Consider the following 24946-nt stretch of genomic DNA (forward strand, 5'->3'; position numbering starts at 1 on the left):
AGAGCACCGTGGTGTAGGAGGAAGACAGATTTAGGGAAAGAAGGGCGAGGACTATAAAGGGCAGCAGATAAGATAAAAGGGCCAGCGGTCTCAGGAAGGGGTGGACCTGCAGGCACTCGAGTAGAGTGTCTCTAATCACAGGACAGCCACGCTGACCCTACCACAGCACCAGGGCGAATGACCTTGGGGAAAAAAAGAGACAGCTCAGAAAACCCGGGCGGAAGTGTAATGGATAGGACTGGAGATGGGGAGTCAGGGCAGTTAGTTGAACACATGCAGGGTGAACTCAAGAGTTTAGGTTGTCCTGGACGAGACCACCTGTCCTCTGGACCTTACTGCCCCTGCCTGGCCTTGAGCTCTTGGGCTGACCCTGAGGTGAGGGGCTGTGATCAGCTGGTCAGAGTGAGGAGCACACAGCCCTGGCCCAGCAGACCCCAGAAACTCGCTCACAGGTCAAATGGGGGGCCACGATCTTCTCAGCCTCTGATCCTCAAGATGACACCTGATCAGACACGGTGGACAGCCCTGGCAGCAGGCAGGCTGAGTGCCTGCAGGGTGGCACCTCTGCCCAGAGGGCTGCATCCCCGCTGCTGGAAACCGGCTTTTACAGTTCTGCCTGCAAGGGGAAGCTTCTCCAGGCTCAGCACTCATACTTGAAAGTTCACAAACATAAAATTCAAAAGAGGTCTTTAAAAGGAAAAAAAAAAATGTTCCTAATGTTTTTAACAATTTTTTTTTTTTTTTTTTTGGTGGGGGGGAGACGCTAGGATTCAAACCCAGGGCTCTGTGTGCACCGGGCAAGTGCCCTCCCACGGAGCTACACCCCAGCCCTCCAATCACTTTTAAATGTGTTCTTTTAAAAAATTAGAACAAAAAAAATTTCAAAATGAAAAGAACATTAGAACCGCCACACTCATCCTGGTCCTTCTGAGGATGAAGTAAAATGAGGATTGGAGAGATCTGGTTTAAAAATTTCCCAAAATGACACTCAGCTCTAACCCTCAAATAAACCAGCTCCTCGAAATGCAGGAGAAAATGAACACAGTGAAAATTAACTTTATTACACTGAGCAGGAGCTAAATAGGACCCAGGAAGGGATTAATGACCCTAAGCTGCCCAAAGTCCTCTGTGAAACAAAGAGGGGAATGAAAAATACATAACAACACCGAAGAGATAATGACCACAGAGTGAGTCCCTGTCACCTTTTTGATGGCACCTGGTCCTCTCAATAAAGGAACAGAGGACTTCAGGACGCGTGTGAATTACTGCCCTGCATCAGCACCTGTCTGTATAGTGAAACTCATCTTCCACACCCTGGCTTCTCCTTACAACTAAGAATTGTTTTCAACTGAAATTCAAAGGTCTGTCTCTCACTGATATTTCAAGATCGGATATTTTTAGATGAAGTTTTGCTTCTCTCACATAATTTCCCACCTGCTACTTTAGAGGGACGAAAGCCACTAGAAATCACAAATTGAGACGTGAAGGGCCAGGACTCAGAAGGCACCAGTCCTTGCAACCAACCTCAGCCATCAATCCACTCCTCAAGTCCGGGGTCCTGTGTGACCCCCCAGGCCACTGTCTCCTGCTACAGACCTACAGGCCTCTTGCCAGGGTCCTTCTGGTCTTGAAGCCACTTACCCAGGCTCACGGTCCTCCCTGAGGCCAGTTCCCCGTTGTCAGGCCTCAGGGCTTGGACTGTGGCAGGATCCCTGTCCCCAGAACACTTGGAGGCTGATTGTGGGAGGACAGACAGAAAGCTCAGAGAGCTGTGGTGAGGAGGGCCTGCAGGGGTGAGGACCAGGGGTCAAGGACCTGCACACAGAGCTAAGGCCATGGAGTGTGGACCCCGCCTGAGTGTTCAGGAGTGTCTGGTCCTATCCAGGCAGGAGAGTGGCCTCAGCTGGGAGCTGTCCCATCCAATACTGATGGCAGACAGTTCCTAAGCCCTGGAGTGGCAAACAGGGTGGACATCATCCCACACCATTGTCCCACTCCACAGACGGCACCATCAGGCACCAGGTGGCCACGCCGGCCACCAAGCCAAGACTCGCCTTCCATCTTTATTGCACCAGGTAGAGGCAGCACCTGCAAGTTCTCTGCTAGCTCCTCCTCAGACTGTTCTCAAGGCTCGGGACACAACTCCCTCCTCAGCCCCCTGCCAAATGGTGGTGGGAGGGGAGGTGTGTGTGCCTCAGAGCAAACAGGCTGCCCACCAGCAATACGGCTGCCCCAGCCCAACTCCTGCTCAGCTCATGGAAAATCCAGGCACCTGTTGGCCTAAGCCATGACTCTGGGAGACGTCAGACACGGCGTGACATCAACAGGCCAATTCCCCTCCCCGTGGGAGCCACTGCTGGCACCTGCTCGCCATTCACGTGACCTTGTTCCTGTGCTACCAGAAGCATCCTTCAGTTTTTATCATGGGTCCCCCTCACTGAGAAAGCCCAGTAGCTCCAGAAATCACAACCAGAATGTCACACAAATGAATTAAATCAATGTGCCCGTGCCTGGCACCCCTTGGAAAGCCACAAAGACAGGACGTGGCAGGTCCCCTCAATCTGTATCAGTTCCCCTCAATGTAGCTCAGTGTTAAGCTTGGAGTTGCTGCATGGCAGATCCAGCCACCTTGGTCAGCTTCAGGGGACAAACTCGATTCGGTCACCAGAAGCACGTGGGAGGAGTCTGATACCGAGGCTGCAGCCTGACACCCCGGCTCCCACGGACTTTTCCTCATCTGTAACGTTTTCTAACCAGAGAGCATCCCTCGCTGTAGTTCAGAGGGGCAACTCAGCTCTGTCAGTCTAAGAGAAACGTCCCTTGAAGCTGCTCTGAGGAACAACCAGAGCCCTTCCCATTCTTTCCTCTCAACAAGACAGCCTTATTCCACAAGAACTCATCTTTGTGTTGATAGCAGCTCAAGACCATGCTGTAAAACCTCAGGGCCATGTTGCCTGCAGCTGAAGCACAAGGACAGAAAGAAGAGCTTTTTTGTCTGTCTGCCAGCAGGTTCCATCGCAGAGGACAGCAAGGGGCCATCAAGCTTCTACATGACAAACAGGAGCCTGCAGGGTGTACCTCCTGGAGTCACTGTTTCTACAGGCCACAGTCCCCAGAGGACGTCCTGACCAAGAGCAATACAAGTTACCCCTGTAGAGAGAAGTGCTCCTTACAGGTAAGACAGTTCCCCTGATACAATATTCCTTTTAGCACAGGCTTCTGAAACACCTAAGGAGGTGGCTTGGGCGCCTCTCTGGCCCACACTCGGTGGATCCAGGAAACACTATTAAATCAAAATGGAGACACATGTCTGAGAACAGGCTGTAACTGACAGGAAGCCGACCGCTACTTGCCTATTGCCGAGGACTGCCTTCTGCCTGACCAGGGAGGAGGGGCCCCCACCACACTCCATGCAGACCTGAACTACTTAGAGGAGCATGCTTGGCTAGGCACCAAACATCCCCCGAGAGGAATCCACCAGTTAAGCCATTCCTACAGGACACCAAGAAACCAACGCAGTGAAGGAAGAAATCCCTCATTGCTGACAGCTTTCTAAAACTCCGACTTTCATGGACATTCCACCTAAGTTTTTGATTTGGCAACAAGAACAACCACTGATCTCTTTTTACATTCTTGTCTCTGCCCTGTGTCCACTGTTCTCAGTCTGGACGCCCACTGTGGGACCACCTCCTGTCTCTGGAAGGGGTTTTCCTCTTGGCTGCAGCCAGAGAGACCCAGGTGGGGTCTTACAGGCAGGAGCAGCTGCTGAAATTCCCGTATCACCATGTGACTCGGTTTCCTACTTGTAAAACAAGACCTGGACCTGCTTCCTGAGGAGACGCTGGGAACATCTGACCAGGTAAGAGGCAAAAGTGGGGTGCTGGCCAACACAGCATCTTCCTTTTCTTGCACACCTACTATGTGCCAGGCAGGGGCTGCTCCCCATACACCATCTGGAGCCCTCACTGCACCAACAAACCTGCCGTGATGAGCCTCGATGCACAGGTGGAAAAACGAGGCCCAGAGAGGTTCACTAACTCATTCAAAGCCACAGAATACAAGTGGGGTCCAGCTCCAGTGTCACACACCGTGTCCACCAGGCTGCCCAACTTTGGGTAGTAAAAAGGGGTGGGACGAGGCCAACGCTGAGAGACCACAGCTCGACAGCAACCTGGGGCGACACACTGCCTGTCCGTCATCAGCATTGACTTCTAACCATCAAGAAAACTCACCCCAAGCCTGGAAGCCAGTCTGAAAGATTTCCACATGCCCTGTCGCGGTCACACTCAAAATTAAAATTAAAACAAACAAACAAACAAATAGGTACAGTTCCTTGGCCATCTCTGCACAGGCACTGTCAGGCAGAGGCCGTGTGCGGGCCCTGCAAATCTGCACTATTTCTGCAAGCCCTTTACCAAAAGGACTGCCGCTAACCCCGCGTCAGCACATGGTCCAGCGCCTCCGCACACAGAGGTGGTGTTTGCATAACATCATGGATATCCTAAATGTTACTGAATTGTTCATTTTAAAGTGGTTAGCTACTTCCTACGTACTGCTTTTCTCAGTAAGTTCGATGTCAACTTGTAGGAAACAAAACCGTTGCAAATGATTTTTGTTCCATAGAGAAGCATACATTATCTGTAGGGGAAAAAAATGACAATCTCAAAAGGTAATGATTTTTTCATCCAAACCAGGATTCTCTGGTTTGATATCAACTCTGCCACTCTTCCAGCCTTCTTCATGCCCCTCCCCTCCCCCCTGCACACACACACAAACACACACACACAAACACACACACCACATACTGGCTTCTCTGAGTCTCCCCACCTAGCCAGCACCATCTGCTGGCGAACGCATTCTTGAGTTAAGCAGATCTTAGACATGTGCTCAGCGTGTTTATGCAAGAGTTACACTTTTAGCTTTTTGGAAATCACACTTGGCCGGGCACCCACAACGCCTGCCTGACCGACGGTTAGCAAAGCAGGCGCTGGCCCACGGTGACACACACAGCATTCTCAGAGGGCAGCGCACTGCAGCCGCAAACCAGTACCTTGGTGTCCTGGCGGCTGCGGGAAGCCAAGGCAATCTGCCTGGCCAGCTTCAGGGCTTCTATCCGCATGATGGCAAACTCTAACTCCTCCTGCCCAAGGGGTAGGGTATGAGCAGACCGCAGGGGAAACGTATCAAGACAGATGTAATGTTTTCCGCACCCAAGAAATGAATGTGCCATGTAAATGCGTCATGACAGGTACTCGGGAAAGACACACGCTTGGCTTTCTCACAATAAGCACCTCAGCAGATCATGAAACCATGTTTAATTTCCTTTTTTAAAAATATTGTCCTTTTAAGTCTCTACAGAGAACCTATGCAAACATGAAACGGATCCAAATTTTTACTGTACTATATACAGTCTTTGATTTTTTTTTTCCTTTTTAAAGTGAAGTTGGCCAACACTTTCCATGAATGAATGTGCATCTGTCAAATGACTGTGAGCCGTCTCTCTAGATTTCCTTTCAAAGTTCTAGTCTAGGGGATATCAAATTAAGCTGTCAAATGTAAAAGTGCAGAGTAGATAATCGTTTTGGTTCCAGATGCAAGACTGAGTCTAGATGTTATCTCAACAGGATTCTGAGATCGCCTAGTCCACATAAACAACCAGGCTTGATGGTGACCTCATACCTTTGGTTTGGTGAATGAATCACAGACACTGCTGTTGGGGTTATCAATACATCTGAAAAATGACTGTTTCGGTCCAGTTTCCAAACTGAAATGGAAATGGTTCCTTCAATATGTAATTGAATAATTTGTATAATTTTGGCATACTGGATAAAGCACACCACATATCAGTGCCTGAGGGGAAGATGTTTCATCTGGAACATTCTCAGCAACTCCTCAGTATATCCGGCCTCAGTTCATCTGGGGCTCGGGGGTTCATTCTCTACTGAGGTTTTGACAAACTTCCAAAAGGTCACACATTGGCTACAAACCTGAAGTTTCTGAGCAAATACTGGGGGGTTCTTTTCTGCTAAGTCGGGTTCCAGATAGTCAAGTGCACCACAGAGAGAGGCGGGGTGGGCCAGCCTGCTGAGAAGGGCGTCAGCAGAGGCAAAGGCAGCCTCAGGAGCTGTCTGAGCGGCGGAGAGGACGAGAAGGAAAAAGGAGGAGAGCAGAGAGTGACATTGATGGACCACACATCTGTCTGCATGACATTTCTGCCTTCAGGCTAAAGGGAGCATCCAGGAGTTGCCAATCCTCACCCACATGCTGACAGTGGACACCTTGACACTGGCAGGCCCACCCCACTCCCCAAAAGCACAGCCTCCTGTGCTCTCCCCACCCTTACTCCCTGGCCAGAGGCTGAAGCCAAGTTACCATTTGCTTCTGTGCTTGGAAATCTCAGTGGTGGGAGGCAGAAGCTAGGTGATGGGTTTTCAAAACCTGACCTCACTCAACAAGGAAAGAGCTCCAAGCATAAACACCAGAGAAAGTAAGGTTTTGGTAAAGGCGATTTTCTAAACAATGGAAAGATGATTTCAAAAGGAAAAAAAGTGTCTCCTGGTAGATCAAAAAGCCTTCAAAATCAGAAGCCAACTTTGCAGAAAGTGAATGGTGGACGAGTCCTCCACAGCATTGATCTGAGAGGCCAATTAACATCCAGATCTCGTTTTGCCCATTAGTATGTTTCCAATATTCCACCCAGCCTCCAACTGGCACATACACGCATGGTAGGTGCTCAATAAATGTTTGCTATGTGAGATAAATGAAGTCTCCTAAGGCAGACCAAAAATAACACACTACATCAGTGGCTTCAAAAACATTGGGGATTGCTAGGAAGGAAGTAAAGAAATAAAATTTGCCTAGGGGAATGGTCCATGAAGATGCGTGGAGACCATCACACATGCATCACATACTCTAGGGAACCCCAGAGCCCCATGTGCATGTGACATCAGGGAATGGGCTGGGGGAGGGGAAGAGAAATTCCCATCAGCGGGACCCAGGAAAACCACCTGAGCTCCAAAAGGAGGGTGTCCCCTGCTCTGCCACTCTCGGATCTGCCATCAAGCTGCAGAGGCAGAGTACTGGCCAGTGGTGGCCCCAAAGCATAGTCCAGTCCCAAGGGGAGAAAAACGGAAAAAAAAATAACCCTGGGGGCAGATAAAGCACCCAGGTGAGAACTGCGAAGCCATGTAGGAGAGGAGTCCTTCCCTCGGTGTGATGCTGTGGGGTCTCCCAGGCTGGCTCCTGTGGTCTGGGGGTCAGGGTGGGGCCACAGCAGGTGCCAGCTGAGCTTGATGGCACCCAGCAGGCCCTGGCCTGGTCCCCTGTGATCTCACTCTGGGGCCCCTGCCTGTACTTACGATTTCAATCGCCTCTGAGGAGGTGCCCAGGGCCATGGCCTCCAGTTCTGGCTGAGAGGACTTCTCTGGCACCTGTAAGTGTGGCTCTTGGCTGGAGGCTAGCCCTCGTGAGACAGGACGCTGGATTTTTGCTGCAGCATTAACAAGAGCTTCTGTCTCTTCAAAACTTGACCTGTGGAAGCAAAGGGCATCTTTAGAGTCTTCTCCTTGGAAATCCCACTGAAATCAGCCAGGATGCCCTGAACCAGGCAACATCCCAAGCCATCTTGGAGCTCCAGAGCTGTGTCTCCAGTAGTACCTGGGACAGAGCCAGATGCCACTGGGGACACAAGCTCTAGGATCAAGCAGATGGCCTGCTGCTTGGCTGTGTACTCTGGGGGAGGGAAGACACCATATCCCGGCTTCCTTTCCTATAAGCAGAGACAAGTACCTATGTGAGGATGAGATGAGGTACCGTGTGGACCTCCCATGTGGTGCGACCTCTGCTGTATACCATCACCATCTCACCTCCCGGGCAGATTCTGGTCCGTAAGTTTGAGAAATCAAAGAAGAGCAGGCAGACAAATGTGGGACGATCTGAATCTTAAAGCACTCCCACACCTCCCCCATCAAACATGACGCTGTTCAGGACACGAGCCACATCCATGTCGATAACATACATGTATCCAGCACGTTGCGGGGGCCAGACAGCCTGGCAAGAGCTTTCCACACAGCACTGATGGGAATCCAGTGACCCCGTGCCCCTTGCACAGCTTAGGGAGGTGCTGGGGCCTCTCAAATCTTCCTCTATCCCTGCGTGGTCAGTCTATTACATCACACTCAAGGAAACTGAGGCACACGTGGGATAAGTGAGTCACATCAGGTCACACTGCCTTTAGGGGTGGAAGTGGGACTCGGGTTCTGAGTGCCTTCCACCATTGATTGGATAAATGACAAAGTTGCGTGTGGATTGTGGGGACGGTGGGGGTTCATGCTGTCAGCTGTTGAAGGGTTTCACCTTAGTTCAAAGGGCCCCAGTAACAAGAGCAATGCATCTGTCTGTGCGAACAGAGCCTGGAACGTGGGCTGCCTGTGACATCAGGGCCACGGCATGCGGGTGCTCGGGGCTTCAGGCCTGTTGGTAACTGTCACAGTGGAAGTCGTACCCTGAACAAGGCGTCGGAGACTCGGACATCCGGGTCGGAGACTTAACGGGGCTCTCCTGAGACGTGTCGAACATAAGGTACAAGGATTGCTTCTTCGGGGTGTCATCGTCCTGCTGCAGGGATCAAAGTCACACATTAGCTTGGGAAGATGAAAAACCAGAGCGCTCCTCAAGGCAGAGCAAATAACTCAGGGGAGCTCTGACTCACTGGGCCAGGAAGGGAAGGGGAGGAAGAGGGGGGTGCGGGACCCGCACAAGTGGGAATGTGTGCGAAGGAAGGAAGATCTGGATGGTCCTGCTGGGCCACACTGTGTTCAACTCATTTACTGGCCACCCTCATGCTGGCCCCTGAGGATGAACAGAGGGGTAAGGCAAGATCACAGCTGAATGCAGGACACCAGCACGATGACCCAGTGTGATGAGCCCTGCCACTAAGGCACTGGAAAGAGACAGAGCAATGGGTTCAATCTGAAAAGAGGGGGCTCCTCTTGGGGGCAGGGGTGGACAGGGCATGAACAGAGAGCGTGGCGCAGGCTGAGAGACCAGGCACATTCAGGGCCTGTGGAGGGGTTCGGCTGGACTCTTCATGGGGGCGTACAGTGTGGAGCTAAGGGGGAGGAAATGAGAGGCTGGGGGCCGTTATCAGACCCCCCAGGCCTTGAATGCCATGTCCAGGAATGGGGACTTGCATCTTTTTGGGATGGGGAGACCCTACATCCTCCCTGCTGGGGTCCCCAAAGAAGTGCAAACAAGGACTAGTGGGCATGCGCCATCACATCACAGAAACCTCTGGTGGCTCTGATTCCTGGCAGAGCACACGTCTCGTGAACTTCATCCTCGAAGCCTGCCAATGCCCGAGTCAGCAGGCGGTGCACAAGAAGGGACTCTGTGGTTTAGTCCCATTAAATCAATGACATCAAAACACGGGACTGTTCCACTTCAGTGGCCAAGTGTCGTATTATGCATGTGGTGTCAACTATCAGGGACACAGCTGTGGTCTCAGGGGGAAGCGGCCACTCTCTGAGCAATGCATCAAGAGATCACAACAAAGCCCATGATGCGCCATCCTCAGGGAGCCGTGACTTCCCTCTGTGTCCTGACGTTTCCTGCCTGACCTTCTGGTCCGCTGCAGTTTAGAAGCAGTAACCCCAGCATCTGTGAAGGACGCATGGGAAGAACAGATAAGAGCAACCGTCCAGGGCCATCCAGGGCTGTAGCGAGCCCTCCCGCACACGCTGGGGCTCTGAGGACATGGCTGGCCAACAGCAAGGAAAGAGGCCACGGGTAGAACCAACACTTAAGCCGGGAAGACAGCGGCCGACCACAACCAGTCAAAGTGAAAAGGGGGAGGGGGCCTTATAGCCTCTTAAAATAAAAAGGAGGGTTACTTACCATTGTCCCTCAATATCCACTGGGGATTTGTTCAAGAGCCCCTTGGATACCCAAGTCTTTTATATAAAATGGCATGGTATTTGCATATAGCCACCACATATTCCCATATATTTTAAATCAGCCCTAGATTACTTATAAAAGAAATTATTATACTGTATTATTTAAGGACTAATGACAAGAAAATGAGTCTATATTTGTTCAAAACAGTTGCATTTGGGTGTTTTTGTTTTTGATGGTGCTGGGGGTGAACCAAGGGCCTCATGCATGCCAGGCAAGTGCTCTACCACTGAGCTACATCCCCAGCCTACTGTTTTTAAAGAGCATTTTTTGATCTACAGCTGATATGACCCATGGATAGGGAGGGCCAACTGTAATTTGTAGAAAACCGCTTAGGGCACTTTGCCCACCTTCACCAGCAGCGTGCCCCCAGAATGCTGGGACACAGGGGGCCCCACTTGGGTTCTGAGCTCCAGAGACACTCTGCCCAGGAGAGGTCTCGGCCTGCATGTCCCCAACAAAGGGCAGTGAGGAAGAACTTACGGGTAAGGAGGAGCCAAGTTTTTCCATATATTCGATTTCATAGGAGTTTCTGTAACCCAACTCTGCAAAAGAAACACAAAGTGGATCAGTGCTTCAGACATGACTGGAAAGAACTAGGCCAGCCAGGGTGGGGCATGGAACAAGACCCTGCCTGATTTTGGCAATGCCCAATGACCAGAGACTACTGATACAGCCAACAGGGAGGCGCAGCTCAGCTGCTGGCAGAAATCAGTGTTCTTCTTGCTGGCAGGGATTTTCTCCATTAGGGAATCTGAGGGAACCCCCAAGGAACTGAAATGGTGTGACCAGGCACAGGTTTTTAGCTTTGGGCAGATCTGAACACTGTGCCCTGAGTTTTTAGATGAGAGAGCATGTGCATTTGGGGTGATGGTTTTCTCTGTAACTCTCACGTGCAGCACAGGTAACGACATGTCCTAATGACATCTTGGAACTAAACCTGTACCTGTCCTCTGTGGACCCAACCCCAGCTCCACTCTAGAGCAAGGGAAGGACAGATATCATTGTTCCTCCAGTGTGGCCTACAAGGGAAATTTCCCAAGTCGGTGGAGTGTTTCCCAAGTTCTACAGTGTCTACAGGGCAGGTCCAAACCAGATTTTCAAATACAAAGACGACTGAAGCCCAATTAGGTGGAGAAGTGACTTATTTCAACTGGTGGCTTTGAGCTGCAAATAAAATTGCAGACAATTACTGGAGACTAGAAACCCCACAGCCTGCCTAAGGTACCTAGGAGGGTCCTCGTGGAAACTCAGTCCTGCTGCTTAACTAAACGCCCTGCCCAGCACTACTGTGTGCCCTGCACTGCCTGGGGCACGGCAGGTATGACAGTGGATGACCTAAAAGGAACCCTGTTCTTGCAGAAACCACAACCTGGAGCTACCTATCGGGTGTCTCTTTACTTGAAAAGAAAACCACAATGTGACATGGACCTCACTATATTAAGCACCAGTGGCAATCCATAAAGCTTAAGGCCTGTTGTAGCTGGATCTAGAATGTCCCCCAAAGGCTGACAGGTTGAAGGCTTGGTTCCCACTGCAGAGGTACCAAGAGACTGGGCTTTAGGGAAATAATTGGATTAGGAGGGCTCAGACTCCAACAGGGGATTAATCCACTTGATGGGTTAATGATTTCAATGGACTATTGGGTGGTAGCTATTGGCAGGTGGAGTGTTCTTAGAGGAAGTAGGTCACTAGGGTGGACTACATCCATCCAAGGCCTCTTCCTCCTTCTTTCTTTCTCTGCTTCCTGGCTGCCATGGACTTTCTTCCTCCGTAGTGCTAAGCCTTAACTCAGGCCTGGAGCAATGAGCCAACTGACTGTGGACTCACACCTCCGACACCATGAGCCAAAAGAAACTTCTCCTCCTTTAAGTTGCCTGTACTAGGTATGTTGGCCACAGTGATTGCTGGCCACAGTTGACTAACACAGGTCTCATTTTTTAAGATAAAAGTAAATATATGTAGCAGTTCTGGTGTAAAGCTCCTTTACCTCTGCATATGGCTAACGGCGTCACTGAAACAGTGATTCTTTAATATGTGCTTTAAGATGGGATTATCCTTGGGGATGGGGTTGTGGCTCAGTGGTCGCCTAGCAAGTGCGAGGCCCTGGGTTCGATCCTCAGCACCACATAAAAATAAATAAAATAAAGGTATTGTGTCCAACTACAACTAAAAAATAAAAATAAAAAAATTTTAAAAAGATAGGATTATCCTGGAGACTTTCTTAAAACCTACAGCCCTTTGTGGTTTTAGCTGAATGAACTCAAGAACCTCAGCCTGTGGACAGAATCTCCATCTCCTGGTGGAGATAACGTCATTCTGGTGGACACACTTGCTTGTGGGCTTGAAGCCAGATTTAAAGATAGGAAATTAGTGTAGTTAGGTAAATCGGGTCTAATATCGAGTAAAATCGAGAATGAAGCCCCGGAAAGCAGAGCAGCACTTGGGGAAATTGCAATGTTAATGTTCCCAAGGCCCAGAGCCCTTTCTAAAGAAATGTTAATGAAGCAGCTTCCAGCAAACAGGGAGATGCTAATCAGAAGCAACCCCAAAACCGCCCCAGGCACTTCCTGCCCAGATTACTCCTTCAGCCCACCTGTTTCCCACCTTTTGGGCCTTCCCACCTACATTCCAACACTGCAAGACGGGAAAGCTGAAAGAAGACCTTAGCTATAAAAAAGGGAAGACCTCGCCCTTCCATGGATTCCACCTTTTGGGTCCCCTTCTTCCTTAGGGAGAAGTCCTTTCTGCTGTCCTTTAATAAAGCTTCTACTTTCCACTCTACACTTGCCTGGGCGAGCTTCTCTGGTATAAACAGCGGTAACAATAGCAAGGGCCCTGCATCATGTCACGGAGCACCCATGGTGCTCTCAACAAGCAAGGGACACCATGAGCCTGTGGCCTCTAACAAGTGACCACACCAGCTCTCCTCAGGGCATCCCACCTGGACACTATGCTCACTCCCTGGCCTCCGAGTCTGGCTACATTTTGGGTCACCAAGCTCACTTACCTGCCTCCCCTCTACCTGCCAAGAGGGTTCCCCTTCCCACAGCCAGCGTCCCCATTCACCTCTTTAGAGGCAGCATGTGACAGTACGGGTTGATGTATTTTGTGGAAACATCTTAATGAAATTGGCTATAGAAACCTCACTCATCTGCTTTACCTCACAGGGTAGGCATGGGGGTGAGGCCCTGTCCAATTGCAGCCCCCTTTCGGCACCAGGCCACATGCAGGTGACAGGCCAGGAGGGGTTACACCAATGGCCCCAAGTGTGCATCCTCTCAGCAGCTCCAGGCTAAGCCCAGTTGCTGAAGCATGGGGCTGCCTCAGGCTGCAGAGGCCCAAAGTGTTCTGAAGGGCCTCTCCTGTCCAAGGGCTGCTTCTGGTAATCACTGTATACTGGGACATGGCACACAGACAGGACTTGACTGCTCTTTTTTTCTGACTCCAATTGCCAGAGCTTTGCTAGAAGACTGGGAAGAGCCCTGGGCAGCAGACAGAAGGAGCTTTGCTCCCAGGACTGAGGAAGTCAGTTCACCTAATTGCTCCATGCGTATCGACTTGACCCTCAAATGGAGCTCAAAGTGCCACGTTGTGCTGGCTAAGATGAAATGTGTGAGACAAAAGCCCTGCAACAGGTAACACGGGTGTAAGGGATCGTGATCTGATGCATTATTACTGCTCACTGCCAGAATTCTGCAACTTTTAACACAAATGATATTGTGTTCAGGGGAAAAGAAGAGAGCCCTTGGGAGAGGGAGGAGGCAGCTGCTCCCAATTTCCTCATCATTTCTCTTCTAAACATCAGTAGGAGAGACTGAAGGAGCCCACCATTAAAATCAGATTAGAGCCAGGCACAGTGACGCACACCTGTAACACCCACAGCTCAGGTGGTTAAGAAGGACGCCTTCCCTCTACTGGATGTGGGAAGGAGGGGCTGATGCAGCTGTGTCAAGGGGACAAGGAAACTGGGTGACCACCAAAGGGCCACCTGGACTTGTGAATGTACTCTACTGTCCTAGACTAAAAGCAGGTGAGCTTGTTCTCCCCGGGGACCACATGGATTAGGTGTGCTCCCATGGCAGCAAGCTTGAAAAGACTGTGCAAGCAAGGCAGTCATTGAGGGCGAACATTTGTAACTGTCAATCCAAGTCATTAATCAGCGGGAGATTATCAGAGTCGCCACAGTGAGGTGATGTTTTGCAGCTCCCTCGTGGCACTGCAAGCGCCCGGGCATTGTTCTAAACTAGTATCCACGGAGACACCTGAAGCTTTTCACCACTGCTCTTGTCACCCGGTAGGAAGCACAGTTAGTCCACACCCTCCTTCTGCAGGGAAGGCAGGAAGTATGGTCCATGCCACAGCAGCAGCAGCACCGCCGGGAAGTCGGGCAGACCCTGTTCTCCCTGCATCAGCCGAGACACCAGGCAAGTGCCTTAACAGTTCTTAAAGTGGGGAACTGCAGAAATTCCCCATGGAGTGGGGAGGAGGAAATGAAATCGCACATGCAAAAGACACAGTACACGCTGAGCCAGTGATGGTCTCCCCTATGGAACTGGTACAGAATTACACTAAGACCAAAGTCTTGGGATTTGAATATTTGTTCAAATAGTAATTATTACTTCTAACCCAACATTTCATTTTCCAGTGGTTGGCACCTTCTGTTTAAGAAAGTCTCAGATCACAGCTGCAGCCCTGCATTGCTCTACTCTGAAACACATCTGCAGTGCCAGGTTATGAGTCTGGCACTGCTGAACTTGACCTTATTAAAGTGCCAGGAGGGCTGATCCTGTAAGAGGGCTCTGCATCCACTTTCCACAGCCAGATGCAGAGGGAGCCACGGTGTATTACAGAGGAGGACGCAGGGCCAGCACCTCCTGAAACTGCCCCTTTAAGTTCTCATGTTGGCAATGGTCTTTCAATCACCCACCAGCTAAAATCACAGGTGTGACCTGCCAAGTCCTTTTAATTGTTTTCTAAGGAGACATGTTGGGCAGAGTTTTGTTTTGAATTTACATATTTACCTACTTGCTGAATTTTTGCACAAAGAATCGTCAAGTCACTGAGCTAGTGAGTTGTGTGTTCACCATGTCAGATGAACAAGCAGATGTTACCACTGAATGAGCCACCTCTTAACTTTAGAAGCATTATTAGGATTTTTACATTTTCTAAGAAAAAAAGTGCATGTATTTGGTTTCTGATGGTAAAACTGAACATACCAGAGATCACAGGCTGTTTATTCTTATCCACAATGCCAAGCCCAGGGTGGTTTCTAAATGTGGTTTTTTTCCTCCCCAGAATTTAGAAGTTTCTTGTCCAGCTTAAGAGCCATGAGCCAGCAGGAAACCACAGGTGCTCTCACAATGGCAAGTCCAATGCTCATGCCCAAATGTCCCTGCAGGTCCTGGGACACAAACCTCGCCCCTGGGGTCCCCTACACTCATGCTGGCAATGCCCATTGCAAAGATCAAATCAACAGCTAACACCAGGCTGTCCACCTGCCGAGCCCCGTATTTCCTTTATCTCTAACCCACCTTTGGCCCCTTTAGTTCAGGGTGCTATGGGGACAAGGAGAAACCCCAGTCAGAGTTCCCCAGACAGAGTTCCTGCCTTCAGGAAACAGAGACAAGTGGAGAAGAGAGAAACCCACATGCATCTTCCCTTTGGGTAAGTGCCCCAGGGACCAAGCATTAAAGGCAAGTGGAGCAGGGAGGGGACATCTGGGGAAAGGCTGAGACAGACAGGGGTGGGAAGCAAGGAAGGGGTGGCAGCCACAGCAGGCGCCACTGCGTGAGGGCGTCCCAGGGAGGTGATCGCATTCAGGTGAGGCTCGTGGCTCAGGAGTGGATGCAGAGCACTACCAAGCTACAAGGAGGCTGAGGCCAGGCCCCAGGGCCTGTGGTGTCATGTCTGAACAGAGGGTCACTTAGAAGCTTCCTGCACCACAAGCCGAGGGCCAACGCAACGGCTAACCAAAAGGCTCTACTTGGCAGAAAATAAGGCCAGAAAGTCCAAATACATATAATTTGGATCATCTTTCCACTGTCAAACAGAGAATGGCAGCTCTGTGGGGTGAGAGGATGAGCACCCTCAATTCCATTACAAACTAGACCTCAGCACAAACACACGCTGGTAGCGTCTGGAGACCTCACAGGCACCAAGCAACCCACAGAGAGCGGTCAGACCACAGAGAAGCCTCCAGAGAAGCATCCCGAGTTACAGTGAGAACCCCCTGCTCCTCCGTCACTGCCCCACCCAGATGGGCAAGGAGGAGGCTGTTTAGTGGAGCTCTCGGTTCCTTAACAGCAGCAAAGAAATGGAGTCGGGCTTTCCTGTATGATCCTCTTTGTAGTAACGCACTGGGCTTAGAAGTTACCAGAAATCAAGATCTTGGAAAACAAAACTCAAAACCATCACAAAAGCCAGAACTGAAATGCTGACCATGACTAGGTTTGCCAGCCTCACAGAGGAGGTCACAGGAGGAAAGGGATGTGAGGTCTGGGGACACTGAGGACGTTGGCCAGGGAAAGTGGACTCCTCCTTCCTGAGAAGGGCTCTCTCACTGGCTGTCCTAAGAAAGAAAGTACGGAAGTCAACCTGTGCGGTCTGCACCCAGCCCGCCTGGGCTTACTTAAGATATGTGAGTTTTCAAGTCAAAGAATTAGACAAACTGCACACACAGGATGATACTGAGATCAGAGCCTGGGGACACTTCACAGGAGCCAAGCACTCATGAGCAAGGCTGGCGTGAACCTGTGGCTTGGGGCTTGATTAAAAAGTGTGGCCACACTGTCTGACCATCCTGTAGGTATGAACAATAATGGCACCAAGAGACCCCAAAGTGGGTCGACCAACACTGAAGGTTTGCTGTGACTAATGCTTTTCAAAATCACAGAAGGGACATAAGTCACAAAGGCAAGAAAGCAAGCTCGGTAGGCTCTCAGGACTTGGATTAAGAGGCAGCAGGCTGGTTCTCAGCAGGCACTGTGGGGTCAGGGGACAGCTGGTATCAAGTTTTAAAACACAGCCTTAGCTTTGAGTGCATAGGAGCCTGCAGGCGGTCACAACGGTAGTAGTAGTAACGGTTACCTGGTTGAGAAGTGACTTTCCTGGCCCTTTGCTCCCTAGAGGCAGTATTCTCCAAGGCAGGGTGGGGGTCCGGCTGGCCACTGAGTTGCTTACCCTCTGTGGGCGAATTGAATTTGGTCTCGTTTACAAAGGTAGACAGGTCCGAGGGTTGTGGGAAGTCCTGTTTGTCAGCCTCCAAGTCCACCGTCATGCATGTCCACTTCTGATTGGTGACCGCCAGCTTCTCCTCATCTGTTGCGTGGACCACCGCGGAGATCACTGGTGGTGTCTCTGGTGTCGCAGCTGGAGTAGGGTCCTGCAAGGAAAAGCGAAGCAGTCTCTTCTCTCATTCATTGTCTTGCTCTATAACTGTGCCTGTCCTCGAGTATGGGGCCCCATTACCCAGAACAGGTCCTGGTCAAGTCCCTCCCCCTGCTCCCCCACTCTCTGCTCGGTCTCTGCTCCAAATGACCCCTCAGGGAAACGCATTCTTTCTTCTATAAGTCTCCCTCTCGGATGTTTACTTCAAGGAATGACTGTGGATTTAAAAACACACACACAGGACGCCGTGTCCTGGCTATCTGAGCCACTCTGCGGGTTTTATTCCTACAGTGATGTGTTAGCTCCTAGGGGGCTTTAGGCTGCCACAGCAACATCGTCAGCATCTCCCAACAATCCTCAATCCTGGGAGGACAGAAAGGGGGTCTTACTGCCATTCTGCAAAAGAGGGTGAGCAGAGCGGTGAGGGAATCCAGAAGTGAGAGCTAAGCTGTTGCAACAGGACCCCAGGCCCAAGCCAGGTTTCTGGTCCCTCCTGCAGCCCCACTCCTCACCAGGACTGGGCTTTTGCTCATCGGGATGTGGAAGGTCAGGAGGTTCGCTTTTTGGGGACTGGGAATGGCAAGGCAAACCTCCCTTGGTCTCTGGTAGGGGGATACTAAGGAAGAAGGGGCTGAGGAAGGAGCCAGCCCCCACATCTGTAGGGCTCCTTCCCCCGCTGCCTTTGGGGGCTTAGCTCAGTGCGCCTGACAGACACCTCAGTGTCTCGTTTTCTTACTCTGCATTCCTTGACCTCAAAGACCTTCCCGGCTTGAGAGGTGCATTAGTTCTCAGCAGGTTAACTGGGCAGAAGGGACCAAAATGGTTCCGCCTACAGAATCCAACTATCGCTTTTCCTGAACTTCTTCCTAGTCTTGGGACACGCTCTGATCTTTGCCAAAATGACAAGATCAAAACCGACACCAAGGGACGGGACGGACCCTCCATGTAGGAGGCAGGAGGGTCTTGGAAACCCACAAAGAACAGAAAGGAAAGCTCTGTTGATCAGGGCCATAAAAACACAGCCCCTCACCTCAGCCCCCAGTGAGCAATCGAGTCATGGGGACCAAAGGAGCATCGTACCTGAGAGGGTGGATCAGAGAGAGGACATCGTTTTGGCGACTTTTTCACCCTAAATGTGTCACTGGAAACAGAATGGACAATGTCAACAAACAAACAGAGCTACAGAGCGTCCCAAGCAACTCCGAGCAGGCCGAAGCCACCCTCCCTTGGCCCACTCCAGCACAGCCCATGACATCCATGCTGATAATTCAGTGACTTCTTAACAGATATTATTTTTACCCCCAAGGGAAAGATCCATCAAGCTGCAATTCTTTAAAGAGATGCCATTTTGGAGTATCTGACCCAGAAAATGAAGCTAAATTTAACTAAATGTTCTTATTTTACAAAGCAAATTTTGGGTGAGCAGATTAATTCATCTGGATTCTTCCAGGAATGTCTGAGCCAACTAAGGTTGGGGGAGGGGCCCTAGGCCGGGGACACCAATGAGCGGGATCCGGTTTTCACATGGGCAAGGCCACACAGCAATGAATGAACAGCCACAGGGGCCCACGCAGGGACACAAAGCCCTGGATCCTCGGGAAGAACGTGCAGCATCCTTCCCATGCACGGGGATTTTAAGCTGAAAGGATTCCTGTGCTCTGGAGCAAAGGCAGGGCCAGGGGTCAGATGATTTTTAATGTTTTCTTCTAACCGTGGTTGACAGACAAGGTTCAGGACTCTTCCCATTCCTTCCCCTTTCTATGGGGGGATAGGCTCAGAATCTGGAAGGGTCAAGGAGGGAGGCAGACCCCAGGAGGATGGGAACACTTTGAGCACAAATAAGTACTATCAGGTCCAAGGGGGCAGTCAGGGGTCATTTCACGGTCAGAGTGGAAGCCCTCTCCACCCTGCAGACTGACCCCCGCCTCCTGGTCTCCGGACCATTCCAGCAAAGCAAGGGTTTTGGTGGGGGAAGGGGTGCCTCTCACCTTAGATTCCATAACCTTCCCCTGCCTTCTGTGTTAACAGGGTGGACAGGAAAATCTGTCACCCAATTTCCTTTCTCATGTTCTCACAAATAAAATGCTCCCACAATGGCATTTAATAATGGAAGGAAAATACTACAAATGGTTACTTACACATTTATGGCATTTGCCATAAAAGCAGTATAATCACCGCTCAAAGCATGTATTTATTCATGCATATACAACTGCATCCTGAAATTGCTATAGCGCTCAGAAATGTTAAAAAGAGCCGAAGAGACCCCCACTCTACTCTGGGGCTGCCAGATCTCGGGTCCAGGCCAGCTTCGCTTGTAAGGTCAGGGAGAAGCCATTGGCTTTGGAGCCCTGGACACTGCTCACAGGATCCCCCTGGTGGGGGTGGGGCGGGGAGCAGCAGAGGCACACAGGTGGTCAGTTGCACTGATGCTTGACTCACGGATGGCAGATGAGGCGTGCTGATACCTGGCTGGGGACCTAAGTGACCCAGGGCATGGCTCAGGGCGGCCTGGTGATGGCTTTCAGCTATGGGGTTCACTCTGAGCTGGCCCCACATTTCAGGGGGCTCCTGGAGGCCTGAATTTGGAATGATCCAAACAGTTATGCTTTGCATATTGGCGGGGACAGTCTCTGCCTAAGCTCTGAGTGAACAGTGAGCATAAAGCCGCAGTGCTATCGAAAGCCATTGCCTGCCAGCCCAATTTAAATCAAAGAATGAAATGAGGAGTTAAAAAAAAAAAAAAAAGTATGGGTTTCAGATGAAGGCATCCAGTATGCAGGGAGAGAGAAAATTCCATTCCCAACAAGCAGGCATATGTTGGATAATCACATTTCACAGCCAAGCAGTCTCTCTATGCTAATCACTATGATACAGAAAAACCTCTGCTGCCGGGGAGCCCTGGGCCCTGTCATTCCCGGGGCCCACCCCAGAAACACATCTGCAGCAGCATGGAGAGGAACTCAAGAGGGGTCGCAAGCAGAAACAAAGGAGGGGCAAGCACAGGGGGCGAAAGAGGCGGATTGCATTAAATTACTTACAACAGAGAACACACAGACATCACATCTTCAACCATCCTAAGACCAGAAGACAAAGAAGAGAGAGACAGACAGAGCAACTGACAAAAGGATATATCTGCAGACAACTGTTCCTGGGGGCTAGATGCCACCGTTACCCTCTGCAGATTCTGCCAGCTTTTTGCGAAGGGGCCCCGGGGAACCGCTACCTCCCTAGGTTCGGATCGTGCCCAGGGCCCTGTCCTGAGACCTTTGTCACGCTGGGGTAGGAGCTTCCAAGCCAACACCCCATCCACCAGGGGTGAGACCACAAGATGTGGGCTCAGCTTCCCGGCCTGTTAGCTTCAATGCTCAAAGGACAAAGTGGCTGGGGATGGAAGGTAACCAGGCTGTCAGAGAATGTGGCTACAAGTTCACTCCTATTCCAAAGACCATGCTTTGGAGTAAGCACTTCAGATTCCTATTCCAGCATGGATCCTGTGGCTCATCTAGGAAGAGCCTGGTGGAAGAGATGACCTAAGAAAAATCCACAGCTTTGGCCAGAATGACCTCCCAGCCTCCACCAGGCAGTGGGGTGGTACAAGGCCAAAGCTGGCTACGCAGAACCTCTTCTCAGGAAGCCCCAGCGGTCAGATGCTCAATGCATGAGGGAGCCCAGAACGGAGGTAAGTGGGTCACGTTGTCTAGCTCATCCCAAGCAGACCCGGAGGGACTGCTACCTGTTCTTTTGCACTACCCCTGGGAGACTGGTCTCTGTAGTCTCGATAAATTACAGACGATGCCTCCCGGCACAACAGCAGAGGCTCAGCAGCCAACCACACTGCATGTGGCCCCGAGCCCTAGAATGGCCTGTAGCCAGCCAAGCCGGAGCTGGGGCTTGGAATGGACGCTGGAGCGCAGACACACGGGACTCCAGGGCCATGTACTCGGCCACGTTGGACAAGACTCCATTATTAGAGGCTCCCTGGAGGTGGCAGGGTCTCCCTGCCCTTTGCAGGTTTCTCTGATCTCTTTTGGACTTACAGCCTGGCTGGTCAGGTGTAGGGAGCGGCCCAGGGTACACTCCCCCTCCACCTCCTGGAGTCCACCACCGTGTTGGGTTCTGGGCTGGCCTCGTGACAGGAAGAAACAGATACTCTGCATCTGAACAGTGTTTTACAGGGCACAGCTCCTGGCTTTCCCTCAGAAGGCAATACACACGCTCAACAGGCAAAAGGGTCCCGGTCACCAACAAGGAGGTGGTCAGGTCTCTTGCGACTGCTCCCCCTTCTGAAGGGCCTCCCACACTCCCCTAGAGTGGAAGGTCAGGTCTTCTGCTAGAGGCCGCTTGAGATCACTGACTTATTCACATGAAAGATCCAGGACTCCTGACCCCACAGAGCTCTGTGCGGGGGAAAATGCCCCACAGTGGCCTCAGAGAGGAACGGGAACACATATCCTGCCTGCCTGGGAAAACGGTGGCAATCGGGGCGAGGTCAGGGCAGCTGAGGGTTACCCAGGACTAAGGGTCACGGCACTACCCCTCCCTGCCTCCGATCCTCACCACCTTCACCCCTGAACTTACGTCTTTAGGGGCGTCTTCTTCTTCTTGGCGGGCTTGTTCAGCCCGTCCCCATCCATTCCATTGGCTTCGATGGCACTGGCTGGGATCTCAAAGGAGGCTGGGGATTTAGAAGGTGAGCTGGGGGTCTTAGAGGAGGTCTTAAAGGGATCAATGGACTCGTCACAGGCGTCTGGGTCAAAGTTATATGACTGTTGGGGCAGTTTGGGAGACTCCTGCATTTTTGAGGTGGAAGAAAAGGGGTTAAAATTGGGGTCATCCCACTTGTCAATATCAAAGGTGTAGGTACCTTTAGCCACAGGGATGTCATTGGGCTCAGCGGGGGACCTGGGAGGTGAGGCAGGAGTGTTGTCGAGTTTCTCGGGTGTCTTTTTCATCTTTGGCCTCCTTAGGGGCATTTTGGCAACTGGCTTTTTGCCTATCTTTTTGGTAGGAGGGGGGTTTTCCTGCTGGTTGTCCCAACCACCCTTGTCCTCAGAATAGTCAAACTCCAGCCTCACTGACAGCCCTCTGGCCGGGGAGTCCTCTTGCCCCCCACTATCCAACGGGGTCTCCTCCGCGGCCTCGGGGGCCGTGGTAAGAGGCAACGTTTTCCTCCCAACAGGAGGTGAGTTCTGCACCCTGCCACCTCCAGAAGCCAAGGGGCTGGCGCCCTCGGCACACTCTGGGTCCAGAGGACAGGCGGCTTTGGGTGCAGCGGCAGGCTCCGGGGGCGTCTCTTCCGACGAGGGGGACCCTGAGCCCTCTGCCGCGGCCGGCTCCGTCTTCGTCTCCGACGCCAGATACTCCTCGTTGGGGACCGGACTCTCCTCCGCTGGCTCCTGCTGGGTCTCCTTCACTGGGGGGGTTTCTGTGGGCTTCTTGGTGCTCTGCTTCTTTTTTAGGGACGGTGGCCTGGGTTTTTTAGTTCGCTTGAGGGTACTGGAAGCACTGCACGAGCCTGTGCTGCCTGCGTCCGGGGCGAGGGCCGCGGCCTCGGGGCTGCCTGAGCAGGAAGCACCATCAAAGTCACCGGCCTGCAGGCTCAGGGAGCGGGACAGCGTGGACTTGGCGGGGGGCACGGACTCGGTGGACTTCCTCCGCACGGTGGCCTTGCACTCTTGGCTCTTACAGTCCGAGGGCCGAGGCTCCAAGCTCTGGAGGTTATCCACCAGCTCGATGCTGTCAAAGTCTAAGTTGTAAGTCCCGCTGCTGGCTATCGGCTTGTCCTCATCGAAGACGGCAGAGGAGGAGTGTGGAGGGCGGAAGGGGCTGCCTTCCACGGAGTCGCTGCGTGGGCCATCAGGGACGGTGACCGTCTCAGAGCCACATCCTGGGGAAATGGAGACAGAGCTGTCACTTGAGAACATGCCTCACCTTGTGCCAGATGGCTGCCCTCCAGACAGAGAGTGACAGACCCCATCCATGGGTGACTAACGCCAGACCCTGGGCAGGTTAACCTCAGTTTCCTCAAATGCATTTACCAAGTGCCTGATTAGGATGGGACCAGGCACCGTGCTGAGGACTCAAAAAGGAAATGGACAAAGTAGATGTGATCCTTGCCTTCTTGGAAGTTGCAGCCTTCGAGAGGATGATGGTGAGGAAACAACTAAATAATAACCCAGACTGTCAGATAGTGATGTGTGCTGGGAGAAAACCAGGGCAGGGAAAGGGATCACCATTTTAGGTAAGATCATTAGGCAAAGTCCCTTTGATCAAAGACCAGACCCGAGGTCCTTCACAACCAGGAGGATGTCCGAGGAAGAAGCATCCCTGGCGGCAGGGGCCTGGGGGCGGGAACACCCTTGGTCTGTTGGAGGAACGGGACAAGAGGCCAGTGTGGTTGGACAATGGGAGAGGTGCATGACAGGAGAACAGGCAGCACAGCATAGTCAGCCTTCCACGTTAGCTAGCTCATGGGTATCCTGCTCCTGACAATTCAGAACCATGTGAGGAAGAGCCACAGCTTTTACGTGGAGGACCCCAGGGGATGGAAGCAGGACTGAGCTTGCCCTTTGCCACCTGCCCCTCCAGATGTCACCTGGAACCTCTCTGAGCAATCCCTCCCGCCTGTCCTTGGCCTTGCCAACTATCTGTTCATTCTCTTCTCTTCATGGTTTCCCTCTCTCCTCGTCGACTGCTGGCCAAGGAGGCTCCTGACTTCCTAACATGCTGTAGATATACCAAATGTTGGCCACATGGCGCTCCGTGACCTCTCCGCCCTGCTGCTCCTGGGGATCCGGCCAGCCCTGGCCTCAGCTTGGCTACTCTGGGCTCTGCTTGCACCAGGGACATTCTCATGCATTTCTGGGCTCCCAGCTGTCTGAGCATCAAAGGATGCTAGGAAATGGTCTTCCAGAAAATTAAAAACGTGTCACTGGACGAGAGGGCCCATGTTGTAAAGGGCTCAGTACAGGGAGCATGCAGGACAAGGGACAGGAAAAGTTGGTACAAGTGTGACGTGCGGTGTTGCCCAAGTGTGCTTCCCTTACAGTACCGTGTCCCTCTGAGTCCAGAGGACAGGCTGCTTTGGGCACAGGGGCAGGCTCCAGGGGGTCTCTTCTGACGAGGCAGACCCTGAGCCGTCTGTCGTGGCCGGTCCCTATCCCCGTGGGAAAACTGCCGCTAAAGACAGGATGCCTGGCTAAATTTTACTTCAGATGAATGAATATGGGTTTAGGAAGAGGATATCTACATCCTAATTATTTATCACCTGAGATTCAAGTTTAACTGGGTACCTTGCACGTTTGTTTGCCATCTGGCAGCCCTACCCATCGCCCCAATAAACAGGTCTGGAAATGCCTGCACAGGTGTCTTCCACCGGTGGCTTAGCTGTCCGGGCTCACTCCTGCAGTCCCTGGTGGGGATCACACCTTGCTCACAAGCAGGGCTCGCTCCTGGAGCTGCACCGAGCCCATCAGGCAGGGGAGACTAGCATACAGGCCTCCCCAGCAGGAGCTCGTCTCCTCTACCCGACTCGTCCACTGTCACACTCTGTCTTGCACTCAACAAATGCCTCCTGGATTGAGAGCACCTTCTGGATCCATGATGA

The 24946-nt window shown here is 51.8% G+C and overlaps 1 protein-coding gene across 3 annotated transcripts in view; it reads right to left on the reverse strand.

The window, feature by feature from the left end:
- Positions 1 to 24946, reverse strand: part of Tacc2 (transforming acidic coiled-coil containing protein 2) — a 172808-nt gene that overhangs the window by 11894 nt on the left and 135968 nt on the right. For 2 of the 3 annotated variants that reach the window (XM_071610843.1, XM_071610842.1), the window contains 7 exons: positions 21919 to 23227; positions 18421 to 18481; positions 17134 to 17335; positions 10435 to 10496; positions 8504 to 8616; positions 7359 to 7530; positions 5988 to 6128 (listed from right to left, as the gene is read on the reverse strand). In XM_071610843.1, coding sequence (XP_071466944.1) covers positions 5988 to 6128; positions 7359 to 7530; positions 8504 to 8616; positions 10435 to 10496; positions 17134 to 17335; positions 18421 to 18481; positions 21919 to 23227 — 2060 coding nt within the window. Of the gene's footprint in view, positions 1 to 5050; positions 5141 to 5987; positions 6129 to 7358; positions 7531 to 8503; positions 8617 to 10434; positions 10497 to 17133; positions 17336 to 18420; positions 18482 to 21918; positions 23228 to 24946 lie in introns of all 3 variants that reach the window. The other variant, XM_071610844.1, reaches the window with a different exon arrangement.

The sequence above is a fragment of the Marmota flaviventris genome, chromosome 4 (assembly GCF_047511675.1).
Source record: "Marmota flaviventris isolate mMarFla1 chromosome 4, mMarFla1.hap1, whole genome shotgun sequence".
Taxonomy (NCBI): Eukaryota; Metazoa; Chordata; class Mammalia; order Rodentia; family Sciuridae; genus Marmota; species Marmota flaviventris.